The sequence below is a fragment of the Hemicordylus capensis genome, chromosome 11 (assembly GCF_027244095.1).
Source record: "Hemicordylus capensis ecotype Gifberg chromosome 11, rHemCap1.1.pri, whole genome shotgun sequence".
In the NCBI taxonomy this organism is placed as follows: domain Eukaryota; kingdom Metazoa; phylum Chordata; class Lepidosauria; order Squamata; family Cordylidae; genus Hemicordylus; species Hemicordylus capensis.
In genome coordinates this window covers 48,261-71,284 of record NC_069667.1, presented here as the reverse complement: position 1 = coordinate 71,284, position 23,024 = coordinate 48,261, and the positions used below count along the sequence as shown (strand labels likewise).

The 23,024-nt window shown below is 55.1% G+C and overlaps 2 protein-coding genes across 4 annotated transcripts in view; one reads left to right on the top strand and one right to left on the bottom strand.

Moving 5' to 3' along the window:
* The window catches only part of LOC128335668 (diacylglycerol O-acyltransferase 2-like), a 30,394-nt gene extending 12,280 nt beyond the window's left edge, over nt 1-18,114 (top strand). The window contains exons 8-10 of one of the 3 annotated variants that reach the window (XM_053274303.1): nt 1,266-1,468; nt 9,992-10,106; nt 17,868-18,114. In XM_053274303.1, the coding sequence (XP_053130278.1) occupies nt 1,266-1,468; nt 9,992-10,106; nt 17,868-18,018 (469 nt within the window). In that variant the 3' untranslated portion in view covers nt 18,019-18,114. Of the gene's footprint in view, nt 1-1,265; nt 1,469-9,991; nt 10,892-17,867 lie in introns of those variants that run through there. The other 2 variants (XM_053274305.1, XM_053274304.1) reach the window with 2 other exon arrangements.
* Nucleotides 12,244-14,489, bottom strand: P2RY4 (pyrimidinergic receptor P2Y4). Its single transcript, XM_053274306.1, has 2 exons — nt 14,359-14,489; nt 12,244-13,383 (listed from the first exon to the last, which is right to left on the bottom strand). Exons 1-2 carry the CDS (start codon nt 14,380-14,382, stop codon nt 12,256-12,258), a joined length of 1,152 nt encoding a protein of 383 aa, XP_053130281.1. The 5' UTR covers nt 14,383-14,489; the 3' UTR covers nt 12,244-12,255.
* Nucleotides 18,115-23,024: the final 4,910 nt, after the last annotated feature.

Here is a 23,024-nt window from a genome sequence, read left to right as displayed (position 1 = left end):
TAACCTGGTCCTAAGCCATTTAGGACTTTAAAGGTAATTAACAGCACTTTGTATTTTGCCCAGAAACCTATTGGCAGCCAATGCAGTTGTTTTAAAACAAGCATAATATGGTCTCTCCAAGACACTCTGGAGACCAATCTAGCCACTGCTTTTTGAACCAACTGAATTTTCCAAACTACATACAAAGGCAGCCCCACATAGAGTGCATTGCAGTAGTCAAGCCTAGAAGTTACCAGAGAGTGCACCACAATTGAGATAATTATCTTCAAGGAACAGACACAGCTGTCATATCAACTGAAGTTGATAGAAAGCGTTCCTGACCATAGCCTCAACCTGAGAAACCAGAGTGAGGCCTGGGTCCAGAAGCACTAACAAGCTCTACATAATAATAATAATAATAATAATAATAATAATTTTATTTCTATACCGCCCTTCCAAAAATGGCTTAGGGCGGTTTACAAAGAGAAATAACAAATAAGATGGCTCCCTGTCCCCAAAGGGCTCACATTCTAAAAAGAAACATAAGACACACACCAGCAACAGTCACTGGAAGTACTGTGCTGGGGGTGGATAGGGCGAGGGGAGTGCAACCTCATCCAGAACAGGAAGCTCTATCATGTCCCTCTAAGTATGAGCCTTTAACATGAGTGCCTCCATCTTGTTCGGATTCAGTTTCACTTTATTATCCCTCACCCAGTCCATTACTGGCTGTAGGCAGGTATTGGGGCTAGGGGTGCTATGCCATTTCCTGATGATGATGTCATGGAGAAACAGATTTGGGTGTCATAGGAACATAGGAAACTGCCTAACCCTAACCGGCTTGCTACCACAAGACCAGTTCTCCCCTCCTCATAAGCATATTGATAACACCCTGCACCAAATCTCCTGATGATCTCACCCAGCGTTTTCATGTAGATGTTAAAAAGCATCAGAGATAGGATGGAGCCCTGAGAGACACCATACAATAGCTCTTGTTTCAGAGAGCAACTATCTCCAAGCAAAACCATCTTGGATCTACCTAAGATATAGGAATGAAACCACGGCAAAGCAGTACCACCTATTCCCAGATCCCCCAAGCGATCCCCAAGGATACCAAAGCCAGTTTGAAATGGATCTAGATGGTCAGTATCATCCAAAGTTGCCTGGAGTTGGTCAGCCACCACCCTCTCGATTACCTTGCCCCCACCCAAGGAGGTTGGAGACTGCCCTATAATTATCCAGACTTTGGCTGAGGTGTCTCTCTCTCTCCCTCCCACCCCGCACAGGGCCCATCTGGTTCCAGCCTTCTCTTTCGGAGAGAACGATCTCTTCCAGCAAGTGGTCTTTGAGGAAGGCACCTGGATGAAGGCCCTTCAGAACAGATTCCGGAGAATTCTGGGCTTTTCTCCCTGTTTGTTTTACGGCAGAGGAGTCACTTCCATCCACTCCCGAGGCTTCCTGCCTTTCCCCAGACCAGTGACCACTGTCAGTGAGTACCCACTGCCTGCCCTGCCCTTGTTCTCCTCTCACTTGTCGGCCCAGGGACCCCTGCAAGGTGGGCCAAGAGGTCCTGTTCAAGGGGGCGTCCCCTTCCCTTTAGCATGGGGAGAGCAGCTGTCCCTTTCCGTATCACGGCTGTGTCTCTCCAGCGGCTGTTGCTGAGCCTCCCTTCTTCGAATGCATGTGCCTCTTGCGGGGAGGAGAGAGCCGTCCTCGCATCCCTTTGCCCTGCAATCCGCTGTGAGAACTCCTTTGTTGAAAAGCAGGAAATAAATACTCATAGTAGTAAGCAATCGCAGGCCCCAGCCCTGGTTGTCTGGGATGAGGTGGTGGGCAAAATGCTCGGGGGGGGGGGGCACTCCTGGTCTATCGATTTGAATGACCTTGGCTGTTAGAGCAGACGAGAGCATCCCATGAAGAGCGTGATCGTCACACGTGTGCGCTCAGGCAGCCTACGCGCACAAGCACACACACACCCCTACCTGCAGCAGGGTCAGTCCATTCTCGGCTGGTGTAGGAGGTCACCCAAGCTTGGGATTACATCCCCCCCACATGCTCCAAAAGGCAGGAAGTAGTCCTACCTGAAGATCCTTAACCCAGTGCATGTGGGCGGATCTCATCCTCAGTCCTACTTCCGGCCTTTGCTCCAGAAGGCTCGCATTACAGCTCGCTGGCTTTGGCCTTGTTAACTAGGCCTCTTCTTTTCTTCTGCTTATATTCCTATTGTTTTTGACAATTTCCAATCTATTCTTCACCTGGTATTCTACTACTATTAGTTCTCTCTAGTTACTAAAGAAAAAAGAAAAAAAAATAATTTTAAATTTTTTTAAAAAATAAAAATTTCATATCTGTTCTTCTACTGTCCTTTCTGTTATTCGTTACCTCTCCTCACCTCTTGCCGACCTTTTGGCCGATGTCCGCTAAAAAGACCTTCGGACTCCTGGCCATTAGGGAGAGATCCGCCCATCAGCGCCTGTTCCCGCCAAAAACTCGGGACTGCGCAAATCCTGTAAGGAAAGTGGCAGATGTATCAGATGACCTTGCTGGCGCCTGTGGGCCACAGCGGTCCTCTCTGCCGCCAGATACCGGTGAGGAGACTGGGCGCAATCCATGCCACCAGCAATCCACCGAAGCAGGACGCAGGTGGCGGCACCAGAATCGGAGGCTTCCCGACAAGGAGGCCCCGTTGGTGAGAGAGCTTTCGCCCGGCAGCGCGAGCAAGGTAAGCCTGTGATGTTTGGCCTCCCCCCCAACTCCTTTCCCTAGCAGTTGGGCGTGCAGGAGGAGGACTGCCTCAGCGAGTATTGGGGCCGCGCCGAAAGGAACGTCAGCAGGAGTGGCCGCCCCAGAGCCTGTCGGAATCAGACGGGGAGGACGTGCAGGATGATGAGGCAGGCGGTGCTGAGCCCGTGGACAGGGCGTCGGAGCACCCAGAAGGCCATGAACAGCTCCCCCCGGTAAGATCGGGACTAGCTCGGGGGGGGGGAGGAGGTGGGTGCAGATGCCCCCTATGTGGCCCCTCCCTCAGGGCCTACTCCTACAGGGAATGTGGGGTTCCCCCCGATGCTGCCACTGTAAAGGGCTGGATTCAGGAGGCCGTTCAGGTCTCCCTGGCAGCGGCGCTTAAAGTGCGGAAGCCTGCAAGGCATTGCAAGGCAGGCTGTGATCCATGGGTCGCCCTCAGACTCTAAGGAGGAGACGGTGCCCGCTAAGCAGCCCAGGGTGGCTATACGCCAGGACTCTGTGCCCAGGGGGAGGGGGAGGTCTTCAGACTAGTCAGGAGAGGACTCCCCAGATTTATTGCGACCCAGGGTCAGTGGGTCGGAGACATTGCTGGGCAACCCAGACAAGGGGCCCTCCTCCTCGGAAGAGGGGGAGATGATTGAGGACTCTGCAGCAAACCTACACAGTCAGAGGCTCTCTCTTATGGTGGATTTTCAGCCACTAATTAACCAGCCTATTGCTGCGCTTGATCTGTAGCCAGTTACAGAGGAACAGATCTCTCCTGTGTCCAAGGGCTCCTTGGTGCTGCCTAAGGCTAAGGTACCACAGATTAAATCAATGATACCTGAGGGCTTTACTAATACCATCAAGGAGGAATGGGCGGCTATTGCGACTCCCAAAGCGTATGTTGGCATTGGCTTGCAAATTGTACAACTTTGAGGAGGAGACTCTGGACTTGCTGAAGGTGCCACTTAGGGATGCTCCCTTCGGGGCCCTACTTAGTAGCATAGGGTACCCAAGGATGGGGACTCCTCTATTAAGGAGCCAGGAAACAGAAAAGCAGAATCTGCACTGCGCAGGGCCCACGAGGCTTGAGCAGTAGCCATCAGAGCTGACACCACTGCGTCCTTGGTGTCTAGAGCATCGGTCTTGTGGATCGGCGAGTTACCCAATGACCCTCCCGCTGATCAGTCTAAGATGTGGCGTAAGCTACTTCGTCTGCAGAGGGCGGCTGCCTTTTCAGCGGATGCTACTCTGGACAGTGTTCAGTTCTCCGCACGTGCGGTCAGTGCAGGTGTCCTGGCAAGAAGCAACATATGGCTAAAATTTTGGAAGTTGATAATACGTCTAGGGCTAAATTACCTGCTGTTCCCTATGCTGGGGGGGAAGCTAATTGGGGATGAGGCCCTGAAAGAGGTCCTCACTGAAACTGCCATCAGCCCCTAGGAAGGAGGACAAGAGTTTTAATCGTAGACCGACGCAAACCTTCAGGGCGTTTAGACCTCAGTTTGTCAGAGGGAGCCTTTTAGGCCTTTTCGATCGCAGTGGAACAGATCCAGAGGCCAAGGCAGGCAAGGGTTCACTCAGCAGAACCATCAGTCTTTCGGAAACCAGCAGCAGGGCCCCCAAGCAGCAGTCCTGACTCCCACTCAGGCAAAGTGGGGGTCTGCCATTTGGCCCGTTTGGAAAGAATCCATCGACAGGTGGGTTCTTTCCATTAGCCTACACGGGTACGAAGTGGAGCTGGCCAGCCCCCCAGGAAACAGATTCCTCCTTACCCCTAGATCCAGGAAACCGGAAAAGCACAAGGGGTTGTCCATGGCCATTCAGTATCTGGTGGCTATAGGGGCCATAGAGGAGGCCCCACCTCTTCAGAGAGGCAAGGGCATCTATTCTGTGATTTTTACAGTGCCAAAAAAGGACGGATCGGCCAGGGCAGTTCTCAACCTACGCCCAGTCAACCGTTTTGTGATAAAAAGGAGGTTCAGGATGGAAACCCTTTGTACCATCTCAGAGGCATTGCAGATGGGGGACTACATGGCTTCAATAGATCTCCAGGAGGCCTATTTACACATCCCCATTCATCCACGCAGTCGACATATACTCCACTTCTGCTACATGGGGAGGCATTATCAGTACAGAGCCCTTCCTTTTGGGCTCTCATCAGCCACCCGAGTTTTTACGAAGGTTCTAGTCTGCTAGTGGCCACTTTATGCACTGAGGGGGTCCACCTGTATTGTTACCTCCACAACTTGCTCAAGAAGGGGCAGTTCAGTCGGCTCTGTCCAGAACAATGTCTGTATTACGTGCCCATGGGCTTCTGATAAATGTGGGCAAGAGTCACCTGATGCCCACACACAGCCTTCGTCATTTGGGCATGGTAATGGACACCTCAGTAGGCAAACTGTTTCTACCACAGGATCGGATGGAGGTCTTATCGTCACTGGCTCGTGTGATTGCTTCGAGACTGTGGGCCAGCCTTCTCAATCTAGCAAGTTTGTTGTGTCTCATGGTGGCGGCTATGGACTCGGTGCCTTGGGCGAGGTTTTCATCTACGCCAGTTACAGTGGGCTTTCCTCCCTTACCAGCACAGGATTGCCCTCAAACGTGACAAGAACATTCCTCTCTAGGTGTCTCTTCGCGAGTCGATTCGTTGGACGGCCCGGGGAACCTAGACAAGGGCAAGCTGTTCATAGAACCCGAGAGAGTGATGGTCACGACGGACACCAGTCTATCGGGCTGGGGGGCTCACTGTTGGAACAGTTCTGCCCAGGGGCTTTGTTCAGTGGAAGAGTTGCTCCATAGCATAAACTGGCTCGAGCTGCGGGCTGTCTTTCTGGCCCTAAGAGCCTTCACGCCCTTGGTGAGGGGAAGGAATATCTTAATGTGTACAGAACAACTTAATATCCATTCTGGACCATCATGTAAACAGAATTTCCAATGTTCGGGCAGATCGGCTAAGACGGCAGGAGATCCAGCCGGCAGAATGGGGCCTGCACCCTCAAGTATTTAGGTGGCTGACAGAGCGGCTGGGGTGTCCCCAGATAGACTTGTTTGCATATCCTCAGAATGCCAAGATTCAGAGGTTTTACTCACGTTTCCTGATGTTGGGGGCAGAAGAGACGGATACGCTATCGGTGCCATGGCCTCCGTGTCTGCTGAATGCATTTCCTCCAGTGCCGCTGCTCTCCCGTTGCCTCAGGAAGCTGCGGGGTTCCCGGGCATCCCTGATATTGATTGCGTCTTTTTGGCCCAGAGGGCCTTGGTTTTCCGAGATCGTCGACTTGACTGTAGGTCATCCACTCAATTTGCCAGACCATCCAGTTCTGCTGTGTCAAGGTCCGATATACCATCCTTGCATCTAGAAAGTGTTCAGCCAACAAGATTTACCAATCGACTTGGCGTAGTTTTCTGCGCTGGACAGCAAAGCTCTCCCTGCAGCTGGACAAGTGCAGGTCGAGGGGATTACTAGGTTTTCTTCAGGATGGCCTTGCGCTTGGTCTGAAACCCAACACGCTTAAACACCAGGCGGTGTGCCTGATCCAGATGTTGTTTCCTCATCAGCGTTTGTTCAGGCGTGGCATCCTCTTCGCAAGTTCTTGAGGGGGGCAGCTTTGTTGTCTCCTCTGGTCTGCCATCGTTTTCTGTCATGGGATTTGCATATTGTGTTGTGGGGTCTGCAGTTTCCGCCATTTGAACCACTTTGATCTGTATCATTGCAGATGCTGTCCTGGAAGGTGGCCTTTTTAGTAGCTGTAACATCAGCCAGGAGGGTTTCTGAATTGCAGGCTCTGTCAGTTAAGAGTAATTTGTGTATTTTCTCTAAGGACTCTGTGAGACTTATCCCGGATCCTTCGTTTATCCCTAAGGTAAAGTCTCAGTTTAATCGTGAGGCGGTCATTTAATTACCTTCTTTTTGTCCGGATGCTCGTCACCCTGCAGAGAAGGAGTGCAACCGGACGCAGGCTTTTCGTAAGTAAGATGCTCTTTTTGTGGCCTTTAAGGCTTCTAAGATGGGATGCAAGGTCTCTTCAGCCATTATTGCTCGATGGGTTCATTCATGCATTACGATGTTGTATGAAGCCCAGAAACTTTCGGTGCCTGGTCAGATTACGACGCACTCAACTACATCGGCAGCCACTTCCGCCGTGTTATCTTCACTGGTGTCCCATGAAGAGATTTGCAAGGTGGCTACTTGGTCGTCGCCTTTTACATTTTCAAGGCATTACAAGTTGGATGAACATGAAGCTGCCAGAGCAGCATTTGGTCGGAGGGTCCTGCAACAGGTCCTTCCGGGTCAGTAGCTCCAGCTTGGGTATTTTCCCTCCCGTGGTTGGTGCTGTGGTATGTCCCGAGCTTGGGTGACCTCCTACACCAGCCGAGAAAGGTACATTGGTACTCACCGTGAAGGTGTCTTCTGGCTGGTGTAGAAGAGGTCACCCAAGGCCCGCCCGGGTTGTGTTAGGCTGGAGCTGATGATCTGGTTGTAGGGGGACAGTTTTTCTGTCTTTCTCTGCATTATTGTTTGTATATTGTGGTATATTCTCTGTTGTGTTCTGTGGTTTTCATTCCGTAGCTTGAGCTGAGGAGATCCGCCCACATGCACTGGGTTAAGGATCTTCAAGTATGACTACTTCCTGCCTTTTGGAGCATGTGGGGGGGATGTAATCCCAAGCTTGGGTGACCTCTTCTACACCAGCCAGAAGACACCTTCACGGTGAGTACCAATGTACCTTTCATATTTCCCACTCCCTGCCACAGCAGGGTGCTTCATGAAGACACCAACATTTAGCCCCCTGGATGCTGCTGCCAGGGGTGGGGGGCAGCTGTGGGGGACGCCCTGCCTGCAATATGGGAGATGGTGCCCTAAAGTAACGGTGGGGATGGCCATAACTAGGATAGTTGGGCTCCTCGAGGAAAGCCGAAGCCGACGCAGCCCAGGAGCCAGAGAAGCTCTGGCCAGCTGCCTGCTTGGGGTCCACAAAACATCTAGCAGGCCACGATCCACCCTGCAGGGGGGCTTGGTTAGTGGGGCAGAGCAGTGGGTGAAGCCTGTGGAGCTGTCTGGGCACTCAGCCCCTCCCTCCGTCTGCTGCTGAGCCTTAGGCAGGGGTGTGGCTATCCTGGAGTGGGTGGGTTCAAGGACCCCCCCCCAGCTCCTGAGGGGCCCCCAGCTCCACTCCTCCCTCTTCTCTTCATTATCTCCCTCACTCTGAGGGGCCACCAGGGAGGGGGGTGAACACGGGGCCCCTCTCCCCAGCTGCACCCCTGGCCTTAGGAAGGGCAGAGTCAGCCTGTCTCCCAGGAGAGGTTGCCCAGTGGCCACTTCCTGGCATCATCAGCCTTGAGCCAGCCAGTGGTGGCTGATAGGCCAGCCTCCTCCCTCCCCCCCACCCCCAATTCCACTCCCACACCTACTCTGAGGTGCAGGCTTGCTGCCACCTACTGGGAGCTTGGGGTTGGCCCCAGGGGCTAGCAGCCCTCTTCCCCTGCTGCCTCCCTCCCCCACCAAAAAGGGTGCTTATAGGAAGGTGAATAAGTCAGGCTAACCCCCACCCCCACCCACTTCCAGTTATACCCAAGATACATGCCCTTGGGAAGCTGAAAGTTTCCCCATGGCGCTTAACCTCAGACCACTTAACTCCAAAACAAAACACCCTGCTTGGGTGGGGCTCCCCCCCCGCCCCGCCCCTTTGCTGGCAATGTAGCTGTGAGCTGCTGGAAAGGGCTCCAACAGGGCCTCAACACCCCCACCCCGACTGAGGTTCCCCACCTGTGTTGACCGCCTGTACACGTTATGGTGCAGAATTGGTGCTTGAACCGGGTGAGGAGGGGCCCCCCAGATGGCCTCATCCGGCCAGGAGAAGCCCAGCTGTGTGCAGAATGGCAGGCAAGAGCCTGCCTGTGGCTGGAGGGGCTCATTGGGCTGAGCAACCCACGTTTCAGGGTCTTGACCTGGTGGGGTGTCTGCACACCCTGCGTGGTGCCTGCAGTGCACTGACGGAGAGCTCTGACTTCAGACTTCGGCAGGAGCAAAGGGACAAAATGCAACACTACCCCATTGATTTGGGATGCTCTCATCTGCTCTGCCAGCTAATGTCATCAATTAATAAACATGGGAAGCTGCTTCATAAGTGCTGGACTAGGACCGGGGAGACCCGAGTTCAAATCCCCATTCAGCCATGAGCCTTGCTGGGTGACTCTAGGCCAGTCACTTCTCTCTCAGCCTAGCCTACTTCACAGGGTTGTTGTGAGGAGAAACTTAACTATGTACACTGCTCTGGGCTCCTTGGAGGAAAAGCAGAATATAAAGGTTGGTCCATCCACTAGCCTAGCATTATCAACACTGACTGGCAGCAGAAGCTCTCTAGTGGTTTTCAGAGAAGGGTCTTCCTTAGCCCTCCTGGAGATGCTGTTGGGGGTTGAATCTAGCACTTACATTTACATTTAGCACTTACATTTATATGCCGCTCTATAGCTGGAAGCTCTCTAAGCGGTTTGCAATGACTTTTAGCATATTGCCCCCCAACATTCTGGGTACTCATTTTACCAACCTCGGAAGGATGGAAGGCTGAGTCAACCTTGAGCCCCTGGTCAGGATCGAACTTGTAACCTTCTGGTTACCACTGCGCCAGCAGGGGCTCATCTAGGACCTTCTGCATGCAAAGCAGAGCCCCCCACCCCAGACAGGTTGTTCGGTGCCCCTTGCTGGTCTGGCTCACAGCAGAGGCCCAGGTCTCCTCTGCCCCCTTCGCCCTTCAGCCCAGAGCCACTCCTTCTAAACGGCCTTTCTGGGAGGGTGGGGAGGCATCCTCAAGGCAGCAGCACAGCATTTCTGACTCTGTCTGTCTGTCTGTTATGCTTTTTATCGACACTGCCTGATATGTACATCTCTAGGTGGTGTACACAATCCAGATTACAATATGAAAATAAAAACAAACAAAAGTGAGTTACTTCACTTTGCGGGAGATGATCAAATCTTCAATATATGGGCGTCAGGACAGATCAGCAATAACCATTGAACTTGTTTTATTCAGAGTTAGATGGCAATCCAGCCGTTTGTTTACAGCTGCGGCTGCCGCCTTCCAGGCTTCCTCCCCACTGACAGTCCAGGCTCTTCACATCGTGAGTGGGGATCAGAAAGCAGAGCCTCCTCTCCACCCAAGAACCTGCCCAGCAGCTGAGAGGAGCGGCTGCTCCCTGCTCCTGCCAGCGGAAGGCTGTTGGGAGGGAGGGGGGATGCACAGCTTTGCTTAACCCCCCCCCCCGCTCTCTCCTCCCCCACCAGTTGGAGGGCCTGTGCCAGTGCCGAAGATTGAGCAGCCGACCCGGGAGACGGTGGATCTGTACCACGCTCTGTACATGGAGGCTCTTCTCAAACTCTTCAACGATCACAAAGTCAAGTACGGGCTGTCGGCGGCTGATGAGCTGCGGATCCTGTAACTGAGGCCAGAGGTGTGGAGGGAGGCAAGGCAGCGGATCCCCCCCCCACCCTCAGGGACTGCCTGCTTGGGGGCTGTGGGATGGAGCCTCCCTGCCTGCCTGGGCAAGGGGCGGGGGGGCCCTCTGGCTGAGGCCCCCTGCCGGGCTGGGACTGGCGTGGCAGTAAACAGAGGCCCTCCTCCCCCCCCCCACCCACAGTTGTGGCAAGGAGTGGAAGAGGGCTCCAGAACCTGCCGGGCAATGCAAGAGGGAGTGGAGGGGGGGGGGGCTAAGTAAAGGGGGCACCGCAGCCAGGCATGGCTTGGGCATGGAACTAAAAGTGCTGCAGGCAGCATGGCCCCCTCCCCTCGGCTCCTGGGACACTTCCCTGCCTGATAACCGGTGGAGGGTGCAGCAGCATCCAGGCCCAAACCACTCCTCGTCTCAAACTAAGGGGCAGTTTGGCCCTGGGTGCGTTTGAAGGTAAATAGGGGCGGCAGGTGTTGGACCGGTCTCATCATGCTGCAGTTGCAAGAAGCACTGAGCCCCCGAAGCTGCGGTTTGCCCCCTTTCAAGAGCATTGAGAGCTGCCAGACTTGGCCACCTCCCCCTCATTCATGATGCCTCTGGGCTGGGGCTGGAAGGAGGAGTTGGGGGGCTTCTGCCTTTAGGCGGGGAGGGATTCTGGGTACCGGAAAGCGGGGGCGGGAAATGGCCTGACCCCAAATGTTTCTGTTTGCTTGGAAAATAAGAGCCTCGACCGAGACTGACCCGCGTCCTGCCTGAGGCTCCTTGGGGCGCAGCGGGATGCGTGCCCAGCAGGCGCTGCCGCCGCCTGTGCCCGTGCGAAGAGCCCGCCGGTCCCTCCCTGTGCCGGGTGGCTGGCCGCCGGCTCGGCTCGGCTCCACAGCGGCCGGGGGCGGCGTTTCCGGGGCTCTCGGCCCTGCGAGCTCAGCGGGCGGTGCAGGGAGGGGCGCGATGGACGACGGCCGCCCCCTCCCTCCCTCCGCCCCGCCCAGATCAAGCCGCGCCGGGGACGAGGCTCGCGCGCGTCTCCGCTGCGGGGCTGGGAGGAGCAGCGCTGGAGCCGCCGAGCGCGGCCCTCCCCTTCCTCCCCGCCTGAGCGGGCGCTCTGCTGGAGTCCTCCCCGCCCCGGCCTCCCTCCCCAGAGGCGCGGCGAGGAGGGGCGGCGGGGCCTCCGCGGTCGGGCGGGGGTGGGAGCTGCGGCCCCCGCCCGCCCCCCCCCCCCGGTCCTTGCCAGCAGCACCCCAAAGAGAGGGGGGGAGAACTGGCAGCCCCCCCGCCTGCCTGAGCCAGCTCGGTCCCCGGCTCCCCCTCCCGCCCCGGCGGCCCTGCAGGCGCTCATGCGGAGGAGCCTCGTCGCTGGCCCCGAGCTCCGACTTCTCCCCGCTGACTCTCCGGGAGGCTCCCGCTGCCGGCAGAGCCAGCCCGAGGCGCCCCCCGCTTGTTCCCCGTCTCTCACCGGGGTGTGTGTGTGGGGGGGGCGTCTAGCATGGCTGTGGCGGCTAGAAAAACTGAGGGAGGGGAGGGGGGATTAACCAGCCCTTGGCCCCTGCAGGTGAGCGGCAGCCCCCGCCTTGCCAGCCTAACCTGCCCCCCCCCCCGCCAGTTCTCCTCTGGAAGGCGGAGGGAGTCAAGCACTCCTCCCCCCCACCCCACTCGCTGGCTGCTGCTCAGGTGTAGCCCACCCCACGCCACTGACTGGCCAACACCTTGTTGGCGCCTTGTCCCCCTCCAGGGCTGCCATTGCTCTGCCCCTGCTGGGTAGGCTCCTCCAGGCTCTGGTCAGGAGCTGCCAGCTTGCACGTTGATCCCAGAGGGCCTGTCCCTCTTTCTAGCTGGCGCCCAGCACGGCCGGGGGGTGGGGTGGCAAAGGTGCCACAGCCCTGAGATTCCTGCCCTCTGGATCATTTCTCTGCTCCTCTGCTTTTACTGGGCAGCCTTCGCCCCATTCACACACACCCCGCCCTGAGGACGAGCCTCTTTCACCATGATGAGGACGCAAGGTGTCCGTAGAGAGCCCTGGCAGGGTGTGAAACGGGGGGCGGGGGGATCAGCCAGGCACACACACTACCCCACCCCACCCCACCCGGGCTCAGTGCCATGTTCCTAGTTGCCCGCTTGGGTCTCCCTGCCCTCCTTGGAGCAGAAGCTGCTCCCTCTCTGGGGGGCCAGGCTGCTGTCCTGGCAGGGGCCCGTGAGTGCCAGCGTGGGCATGGGTTTGGCCTTGGGCCTCTTGACCAAGGCCCGGCACATGCGAGCCCGGTAGGTGTCCCCGGCCAGGAAGTACAGGATGGGGTCGAGGCAGCTATTGGCACTGGCCAAGGGCCGCGTGACTTTGTAGGTGACGTTGACGAGGTTGAGGGTGTGGCAGCTGGCCTTGAGGAGCCGGGCGGCGTAGTAGAGGGTCCGTGTGATGTGGAAGGGCAGGAAGCTGATGGCAAAGACCAGCAGGACGATGGCGATCATCTTGGTGGAGCGCCGCTTGTAGGCCGGCACAGGGGAGCCCAGGTGGGCGCCAGGGACCCACAGCCGCTTGGCCATCAGGCAGTAGCAGGCCACGATCACCACGAAGGGGAGGCCGAAGAGCAGCACCATCACGGCCGAGCTGTAGTGGACGTAGTGGTCGAACTCCGAGGGCTTGGTGGTGTCGTGGCAGAGGGTGTCGTTGCCCCTGGTGCTGATGGTGACGAAGATCAGGTTTGGGGTGAGGCAGGCCGTGACCGTGAGCCAGACGCCCAAGCAAAGCAGGCGCGCATGCCTGGTCTTGACCCACCGGAGGGACTGGATGGGGTGGCAGATGCCCACGTAGCGGTGGACGCTGATGCAGGTGAGGAAGAGGATGCTGCTGTACAGGTTGGCATAGAAGAGGAAGCGCACCACCTTGCAGAGGGCCTCGCCGAAGGGCCAGTTGTTGTGGTCAGCATAGTAGTAGACCAGGGTGGGGAGGGAGAGGACGTAGAGCATGTCCGAGAGTGCCAGGTTGAACATGTAGGTGGTGGTGGCGTTCCAGGGCCGCAGCCGGAAGAGGAACAGCCAGAGGGAGCTGGCGTTGAGGACGAGGCCCACCACACAGACGATCCCGTAGGAGACAGGCAGGAGGATGAACTTGAAGTCCTCGTTGAAGACACAGGACTCCTCCTCCGCTGCAGCCCCGGTGCCATTTCCAGCCAGCTGCGAGCTGGGCAGGGAGGTCGGGGAAGCGGGCGTCATTCTTCTTGGGAAAGTGGGCATTTCCTGAAGATGGGAAAGGAAGTCAACAAGATCCTTGGCAGGAGCCTTCCTTTCCTGTGTGTGTGGACCTGACCCTGGTGGCGGGGAGCTGGGCACGTTGAGGGACAGTCTCGACCCACCTCTTAGCCCTGCTCAGCGCTTAGGACTTCTCAGAATCCCAAACAGTGTTTTCCAGGTGTGACTAGAAAGTAGTCACGGGAAGCAGATAGGTGTCATCACACACACACACAAAGTCTGGCCCTGAAGAGTGGGGAGCAGTCAGGTCATGAGAGCTGGACCCAGCTGGCCGGGAGAAAGCTCCCCCATCCTGCGCAGCCCAGAAACCCAAATACTGGAGAGAACGGAGCCAGAAGTCCTGAATGGAGCCTGCCTGAGCCCCTCCACAAACCAGCTCCTTCCACTCCAAGCATCCTCCAAGCCTGCATACTAGCCAAGAGGGACTTGGGGGGGGGGAGAAGCTGCCCCTTTAAAGCTCTCTGCTCTCCAGGCAGGGAGGCGGAGCCTGGGTGTGAACCTGGAGGTATTATTGAAGGCCTCCTTCCTCCTCTGCACCTCCTTGGAGCAGCCCCCCCATCCCCCCCCCCGATGGTGAGCAGCAAGCTTGCTGGGAACTCTCCAGGGTTTGGATGCTGAGTGTAGCCCAGCCCAGCCTGACCTCTTCTCTTCAGCCTCGTGGGATCTTGTCAAGGGGATGGGAGAGCAGGGTGCAGTCGTGCTCATGCAAGGAGAGGCATGCTGCTGGGAGGAGCTCTGCCGCCACACGCCGCAGACGGAAGCCCCCTTCCTCAAGCCTCCGTGTAGGGGGCAGGCTGCCATGGCTTAGGGCTGAGGCACTCTTGATGCGCTCAGAGAAACATTTAGACTATATTCATTTACAATGGCTTATCTAAAGAAAGGGCATAGCCTAAGAAAGCTGGGTGCCCATGCGGGGCAGGGCTCTGACTAAGTGTGCCTGTGCAGGTCCCCCCCCCCACTTACCCCTCTTGGCAGAAAGGGCTCCATCGCCCCCTCCTCAGTCACTTCCTCCTGCTAGAATGGTCAAGGCAGAGTGCTGGGAAATAAGCACAACCTTCTGGGATGTCCACAGTGAATGGGAGCGCTTGTTTCCCCCTCTAAGCCCCTCTTAAACCAAGCGGCTTCTCGGATACCTCCCGCCGCCCTGCTTGTTTGTGCTGACAATCGGATCTTTGTGCCCAGACCTGGATTCTGCGCAAACCGGCCCTTCTGGAAATGGCTGGGCTTAATTGGGGTCACCCAAATGCAGGGTCGCCCAGGAGGAACTAATCTCTTAGAGGCCTCTTTGTGGTCCACACAAATCCTTCGAAACCTTAGAAGGAAGAAGTTTGTGTGCTTGCAAGGGTGGGAGAGACCAGTCTGGAATACCTCTGCACTAAGGATTGCAACCATCTGGAAACTGATTTCCCTGCCCTGCATTACGGTTGCTGCTCTAAAGGGCTGCCCTGGGTCGGGGGAGGCTGCTGAACTCCAGCCCCAGCCAGTCCCTGGAGAGGTGGGAGTGGAGGTTGGCAAGGTGGCCCCCATTGGGAGGCAGTTGGTTGGTCAGCGTGATCTCACAGAGAGGGAGAGAGAAGCACCTTGCAGGGAGGAGGGAGCCTGCTAGAAAGGGGCGACAGCCCTGAGGCTCACTGCCAGCCAGGGTGGCCGCCCTGGGCCAGTCTGAGGCAGGAACTGTGCCTGCACTGCCTGCGGAAAGAGTCTCTTTGCTCCACATATGCATACATGACGACGCTGCTGCTGAGCAGGATTCTGGGCCCTCTGGCTTGGCAATGTCTACCCCAACTGGCAGCACTGCACCAAGCAAAGCTGGAGGTGCTCCCAGGGGCTGGACAGGGGCTTTTTAAATCCAAAGCAGGGACCTTGCCACTGGGCTCCCCTGAGCTCTGCTTGTCTATTTATAACCAAAACAAACATTTCAGAGATAGGAGAAGTCTCTGGTGCTCTCTCTTTTGAACCCAAAGGAAATAAATCCCGCTAATGCAGTTAATTACATCACACTAATTTCCAGGGACAGATGGCTGCTGAGGTTTATGACAGAATCCATGTGATGTCCCTAAAGAGCTCGTGCTCCTTATTCAGCGAGCATATCCAGGCAGGCAGCTCTTGATCAAATATTAACACAAGGAACTGGGTACATTCCCCTGCAACCAGAGGCCAAACCTCCCGCGGGTGAATCTTCCCCTGAAAACCCTGGAAATGGTCCTCTTTCCTTGCCCTGGGCTTTCCCCTCCTGGTCCCATTCAGAGGCCCAATCAATTGGCCACCTGCGAACTGGGCGGGGGGGGCACCTTTTCAAGGAGGCGCTCGATGCATTTAGCAGGCGGAGAGCAAGCATCAGAGCAGGATCCCCAGTGGCTGTTGCTGACCATGCCACACCCCCCGCCCCCGTGTTTCTTTTTAGAATGGGATCTCCTTTGGGACAGGGGACCATCTTCAGTTCTTGTTCGCTGGCTATGTACATCTCTTTGAACACTTCCCCCCCCCCTTGTAAAGCAGCATCTAAATAAGCACAATGAGCTCAGCTTGAGCTGATGAAGAGAGGCAGCTGCTTGAGTGCCATCTTTCCACCTCTGGGGCTGAGATTCCCCCCCCCGGGGGGGCTACTCCTCTCCTTGGCCTCAGGAGACACTGAGCCTGGCTAGTGGGCATTGGCCACCACCCAGCTCTTGCCTAGCAACAGTCTCGTTCTGGGCTTTGCCAAGTCCTCTCCCTCTCCTGACCGGCTGAGGCTCTTGCTGCCCTTGGAAGGAGGCAGAAGTGGCCACAGTGCCAGTGGTCTGCCTTCCCATTTGTCCTCCTCCTCCTCCTCGGCCAGAGTGACCCTGAAGCCTTCATTCTTCCAGAGCCCTCAGCCCTGGAGCAGCCAAGCCTGTGGAGGGCCTCGCCCATCAGTGGGTGGGGTCTGGCGTGAGGCCTTCATAAAGATGAGAGATGGCAGCTGCCTCCCACTCCTTATCTCTGGAGAAGGGATGAGTCACTGAAGCCAAGTCATAATGGCACTTCCCTTTCGGGCCACCTAGGAGGTGGTGAGGAGGAATTGCCTCCGGAGCAGGAAAGGAAGCCACAGCCAGAAAGGGTCACGGCCTGGATTAGTGGACAGGCCCTTCATACTTTCTCTCAGTTAAGGTTTTGTGACAGATGCAACATCACATTCAGAATGACACTCTAGCAGATTTCCAGCAAAGACTTTGGCGTGCGAGTAAATGGCTCACATGCCACAGTCCAGGAATTATTATTATTTCTTGTTTACACAGTCAGGCAGGTGTTATTGACAGGTTTGTTTTATCCAGACATCGAGTCCTTCCCAAGGACCTGGGATGCCAGAATTTTATTATCAATATAGTTGTTATCATTATAGATATTGTCGCAAAATATAGGCTGTTCTCAGTAAAGTTGCTTTTTGTAACTGTCTGATGGTGATTTCTGTGGCCCCTATGGTGTTAAGGTACTCTTCAAGGTGTTTTGGAATTGCACCTACTGTAGGGCACCAATTTCTACTGGGATTATTTTGGTCTTCTTTTGCCACAGCCTTTCAATTTGTAGATCTTTGTATTTTGTTGTTTTTTTCTATTTCTTTTTCTTCTATTCTGCTATCCCCTGGTATTGCTCTGTCGATTATTTTAACTTGTTTTTCTTTCTTCTCAACTACAGTTACATTTGATGTATTGTGTGGCAAATGTTTGTCTGTATTAATTATTATATTTATCATCATCAATCATCATCATCTATATCCCACTTTTCCTCCGAGGAGCCCAGAGCGGTGCACTACATACTTAAGTTTCACACACAATCTGGATTAACCAGCTGGTGGATGCTGTTCCCCAGAACTTGTCTGCAGAACAGGCAGCCCTCCACTCAGTGCACTGACATGCTGACATTTACTATGCTTTGGCATTTTTGTACCCTTGGAATGGGAGAGCATGGGAGGTATGCCTGGGAAAGGCAGGTGCCTCCTTTGCATGATGCTCTGGGCAAGGTGGCCACACCCTCCCCTGGCCTTGCTGCTACTGCTCCACTGTGGCTGGAATCACACGTGCCTAAAGGATCACTGGGAAATCTTCTCTGCTTCAGTGAATGTGCATTACTGTGCATTATATGTTATGGTATCCCTGCCCTGCTCCTGCAGAAGAAAATGCTCTCACACCTGCTGCCTCACAATACCCTGCAATTAGATGTGGGTATGAAGCCACCTCCCCTACCTAGCCCCTTCAGTGAAACTGACATGGGAAATAATTGAGGGCAATCATTGTCAGGTTCAGCGGAGAGCAGAGAAGTGGGGACAGACAGCAAAGAGGTTTCCCCACCACATCCCCACACAGGAAGGAGTGGTTGAACTGTGAAAAGGGCTGTTCTCAAGTGTGTTCAACTCCGCCCCCCACCCTGCCCCACATAATGGTGGTAGAGGGTGGTGGGTTTTGTCTGTCTGTTTGTTTAATGCTTCAGATTTAATGTGACTGTTCTCCATCCAGGAGCACTGAAATGCAAACCTACCTTTCTGCACTAAGCCGTCTAAATTTCCAAGGCAAGCCCATCCAAAACTGTGTTTCACATCATCAGCAGGAGAGAAGCTCAGAAGTGGGTGATGTCCAAGTGCTCTCTCTATGCGGTTCTACTCCTTGAACTAGCACCACTTATTCATTTAATATGTGTATCTTGCTTCTTCCATGTCTGAGGTGGCTTACATAACCAATAAATTGATTGATTAAGTGCCGTCAAGTCGGTGTCAACTCTTAGCGACCACATAGATAGATTCTCTCCAGAATAAATAAATAATGACACATTTTAACTATTAAGCCAGTATTCAAACTAAATCAGAGATGATAGATAGATAGATAGATAGATAGATAGATAGATAGATAGATAGATAAATGCCTGTATAATTTAAATCACACTACCAAGCTGTCACATACACTTTGGACCTGTTAGCTCAAGAAATAAAGGTGTGCTAATCCTGGATCTTTGCCAGAAAGTCTATGGCAGGGAAGGAAGTCCCTTGCGCTCAGGACGAGGAATGGAGCTGCACCGCGTCCTCCCTCTGCCACCTTCCCCCTGTCCAGGGGGTGGTTTCCATCATGCAGGACACCAAGCAGCCCAGTTTACAGAGGAACATAGGCAGCTGCCATAGACTGAGTCAGACCCTGGGTCCAAGCCCTTGTCTACGCAGACTGGCAGCAGCTTCTCCCAGGTTGCAGGCAGGAGTCTCTCTGCCAGCCCGATCTCGTTGAAGATGCTGCCAGCAGGGCTGGATTAAGCCAGTGCGGGGCCTGTAGCATATGTTATAAAGGGGCCCTAAATTTTTTAAAAATGCAAATAAATATTAAAACGTAAATTATTTACTTGCACAGTAAAGTAATTCAATTTTTTCCATTTGCTATATTTTGGAGTATGGGAGACCAAGCCACAAACTCACACTTACTACAACAGTGAACATTTATATACCGTTTTTCAATCAAAATTCTCAAAGTGGTTTACATAGAAAAATAAACAGTGGATAGATGCTTCTCTATCTCCAAAGGGCTCACACTCTAAAAAGAAAAATGTGGTAGGCACCAGCAACAGCCATTGGACAGATGCTGAGCTGGGCCTTCTCTTAAAAGGCACATTTAGCAGAAAAGGGATATTTTATCTAACATGGACTAAATAAAACAGGTAAAGTTTTAACTTTAATTCCCAGTTGGAAGCCGGGCATGCAGGGCCCTCAAAAACGCGGGGCCCGTAGCAAATGCTACATTTGCTACTATATTAATCCACCTCTGGCTGCCAGGGAGGGAACTGGGAACCTTCTGCTCTTCCCAGAGCGGCTCCATCATCCCTTGAGGGGAATATCTTGCAGTGCTCACACTTCTAGTCTCCCATTCAAATGCAACCGGGGTGGACCCTGCTTAGCTAAGGGGACAAGCAGGGCTGGACTGGGGGCACCGAGAGGGTGCTGGAATGTATGTGGGGAGGGTGCCAGGTTTTGAGCAGAATAGGTAATTAAGGGTGAGAGTTGGGGCGCATGGGCACCGTGTGGGTAGGGCGCACCGGGAATATGCCCTGTTGACCTATGGGCCAGTCTGAGCCTGGGGACAAGTCCTGCTTGCTGCCACCAGACCAACTCTGCTCTCTACAGGTTGTTGCTCGGGCTTCTCTGCTGTGGAGAACGGAGCTGCTGCTGCTGCTGCTGCTCCTCCTCCTCCACACACTGCCTGTCCTCACCTTTGCTCTCCGTAGTGGCGGTCCAGCGCTGAGCCTAGTCTCCTCATGGCAGGAACTGCTGCTCTGGCAGGAGCCCAGCAAGATCTCCTCCTTGCCCTCTGTGTGCGTGTGGGTGTGCGTGTGTGTATGCGCGCATCCCCCTGCTGGCAACTTCTTCTCTGCAAACTGAGTGACAAGGAAGGGGAGGGCCAGGGAGGAGAGGAGCCACAGGCACAGAAACCAGCGGTAGGCCAAAGCGGAGGAGGAGGAGAAGGAGGCAGGTTCCTTCTGTCTGTGGCAGCAAAAGTGCCTGTCCAACAACAGGAGCAACAGTTCTCCAGAGCTGCGGGGGCGGCGGGCAGTATTGCAAGGTGGCTGGGAGGATCGGTGCCTCTGGATCTGCTTGCTCTTCATTTGTGAGGGATTCATAACAAATATTTCTAGCCCGCTGCCTTTGCACTAAACACATTCTAAGCAACCTACAAGGTAAATCACAAATTAAAACAATGAAAAGGGAGGGGCACGAGAGCAGCAGTTCAGAAGCTGTCAGGGCAGTGAAAGTGAACTACACCCCCCCTCCTACTGCTGCTGCTTTGGCCATTCAGGACCAGAGCAAGTAAACTTGGCGGGGGGGGAGGTGGGGGCAGGTAAACCTCCCCCCCCTTTCTGACAGCCGCAGGGGTGCCCTTTTCTGGGACACACGCGTGGTATTTTCATTGATTTACTCCGCATAGCCCCTTTCCTCGTGAAAGTGGCTTACAATACAAACAGGAAGCCTCAAGGTTTATTGATCCTGCCTTTCTAGTCTCGGCTTCAGGACTGATCTGCTGCTCCTGTTGCCTTGGTCCCCCGTCCCTCTCGACAAGGACGCAGAGAAAAGGGGTCCACTGTGAGGGAGCACCCCAAGAGGGGACGGGTGGGGCTGGGAACACTCCTTCGAGGATTAGGGTGCTGCTGCTGAATGCCAGGTCAGTTAGCACAAAAACATCTCTTATCCACGATTTGATTGTGGATGAGTATGCTGACCTGGTATGCGTGACGGAGACCTGGTTGGATCCGCTGGGCGGGGTTGGTCTCTCTCAGCTTTGTCCTCCAGGTTTCCAGATCGTGCAGCAGCCCCGCCTCGAGGGTCGGGGAGGAGGCGTTGCAGCCATCTTTCGTGAGACTCTTCCCGTTTCCAGGTGCCCGGTCAGGCAATCTCAGAATTTTGAGTGTTTGTCCTTGAGGGTGGGCCTCCGAGATAGGCTGGGGATTCTGCTGGTGTACCGACCACCCCGCTGCACTTCAGTCTCCCTACCTGAGCTGGCGGGGGTGGTCTCGGAGGTGGCTTTGGGTTCCCCCAGGCTTATTGTTTTGGGGGATTTCAATGTCCACGCTGAGGCCCCCCTAGTGGGTGCAGCTCAGGATTTCATGGCCTCCATGGCAACCATGGGCCTGTCTCAATTGGTATCGGGCCCTACCCACGTGGCGGGACACACTCTGGATCTGGTTTTTGCCGACCGGGAAATAAATGATCTGGAGGTGGGGGAATTTGAGACCACTCCCTTGTCATGGACAGATCATCACCTGGTGGGGTTTAGTTTGACTGCTCCGTCTACCCTCTGCAGGGGTGGTGGGCTGATTAAGATGGTCCGCCCCCGGAGGCTTATGGATCCGCTTGGATTTCAGACAGCCCTCGGGGAGTTTCCAGTGTCCAGAGCTGGTGACCCTGTCGAGGCCTTGGTTGATCTCTGGAATGGAGAGATGGCCCGGGCTGTTGACACGGTTGCCCCCAAGCGCCCTCTCCGGCTTGGTGGAGCCCGTTTGGCTCCTTGGTTTTCCTCGGAGCTTAGGGCGATGAAGCAACTCGGGCGACGGCTAGAGCGACGCTGGAGGAAGAGTCGTCACGAATCTGACCGAACACGGGCTAGAGCCCATTTTAGGGACTATGCCGTGGCGGTGGGGGCGGCGAAGAAATGCTTTTTCTCCGCCTCCATTGCGTCTGCTCAGTGCAGGCAAACAGAGCTGTTTCGTGTGGTGAAAACCTTGCTCCACACATCCCCCCAGACAATGGGGGAGGAGCCATCTACAGCTCTTTGTGATCGGTTTGCCTGTCGCTTTGCAGATAAAGTCGCTTGCATCCGTGCTGACCTGGACTCCAGAGTTTTGGCAGTTCCGGCAGACGTGCCTTTGGTACCATCTGGTCCCGTTGTGTTGGATTCTTTTCGGTTGCTGCGGCCTGAGGATGTGGACAAGATCCTGGGCAGTGTGCGGGCGACTTCGTGCGCTCTTGACCCTTGCCCTTCATGGCTAATAAAAGCTGCCAGGGAGGGGACAGGTAGATGGCTGGAGGTGATCGTTAATGCTTCATTAAGGGAGGGCAGGATGCCATCGTGCCTTAAGGAGGCGGTGGTAAGACCTCTATTAAAAAAGCCCTCCCTTGATCCCTCCAGCCTGGACAACTATAGACCTGTGTCCAACCTCCCCTTTCTGGGCAAGGTGATGGAGCGTGTGGTGGCGTCCCAGCTGCAGAGGGTCTTGGATGATACGGATTATCTGGACCCTTTTCAATCTGGCTTCCGCCCCGGGTATGGGACTGAGACTGCCTTGGTCGCCCTAGTGGATGACCTACGCCGGGAACTAGACAGGGGGAGTGCGTCCCTGTTGGTTCTGCTGGACCTCTCGGCGGCGTTCGATACCATCGACCATGGTATCCTTCTGGGCCACCTCTCGAGTATGGGAATCGGAGGCACTGCGTTGCAGTGGTTTCGGTCCTTTCTTGAGGGGAGGGTTCAGAAGGTGGTGCTGGGGGACTACTGCTCGGCCCCGTGGCCGTTGGCCTGTGGGGTCCCGCAGGGATCGGTCTTGTCCCCCATGCTGTTTAACATCTACATGAAGCCGCTGGGAGAGGTCATCCGGAGATTTGGACTGAGTTGTCAGCAATATGCGGATGACACTCAGCTCTATCTCTCCTTGTCATCTGATCCTAGGGAGGCGGTGGATGTCCTGAATCGGGGGCTGGAGGCCGTGATGGGTTGGATGTGGGCTAACAAACTGAAATTGAATCCGGATAAGACGGAGGTACTGTTGGTCAGTAGGAGAGCCAATCGGGATGAGGAGATTTTACCGGTTCTGGATGGGGTTGCACTCCCCTTGAAGGAGCAAGTACGCAGCTTGGGGGTACTACTGGACCCGGCTCTGCTTTTGGAAGCTCAGGTGGAGGCGGTGGCTAGGGGTGCCTTTGCACGGCTTCGGCTGGTGCGCCAGCTGCGTCCCTTTCTCGAGAAGGCAGATCTGGCCACGGTTACCCACGCCTTAGTCACGTCGCGGCTGGATTACTGTAACGCGCTCTACGTGGGGCTGCCCTTGAAGAATATCCGGAAACTGCAGCTAGTGCAAAACGCGGCAGCGAGGGTTTTATCCGGAGCTGCCCGTTGGGAACATATCACCCCCATTTTGAAAGAGCTGCA

What these genes read in the sequence shown, in the direction of transcription:
- P2RY4 (XM_053274306.1), bottom strand. Translation starts at nt 14,382, where the DNA reads ATGGAGCCCTTTCTGCCAAGAGGG. An exon ending in AGCCCTTTCTGCCAAGAGGG is followed by an intron (nt 13,384 to 14,358) that starts GTAAGTGGGGGG and finishes TCCCATCTTCAG; the next exon opens with GAAATGCCCACTTTCCCAAG.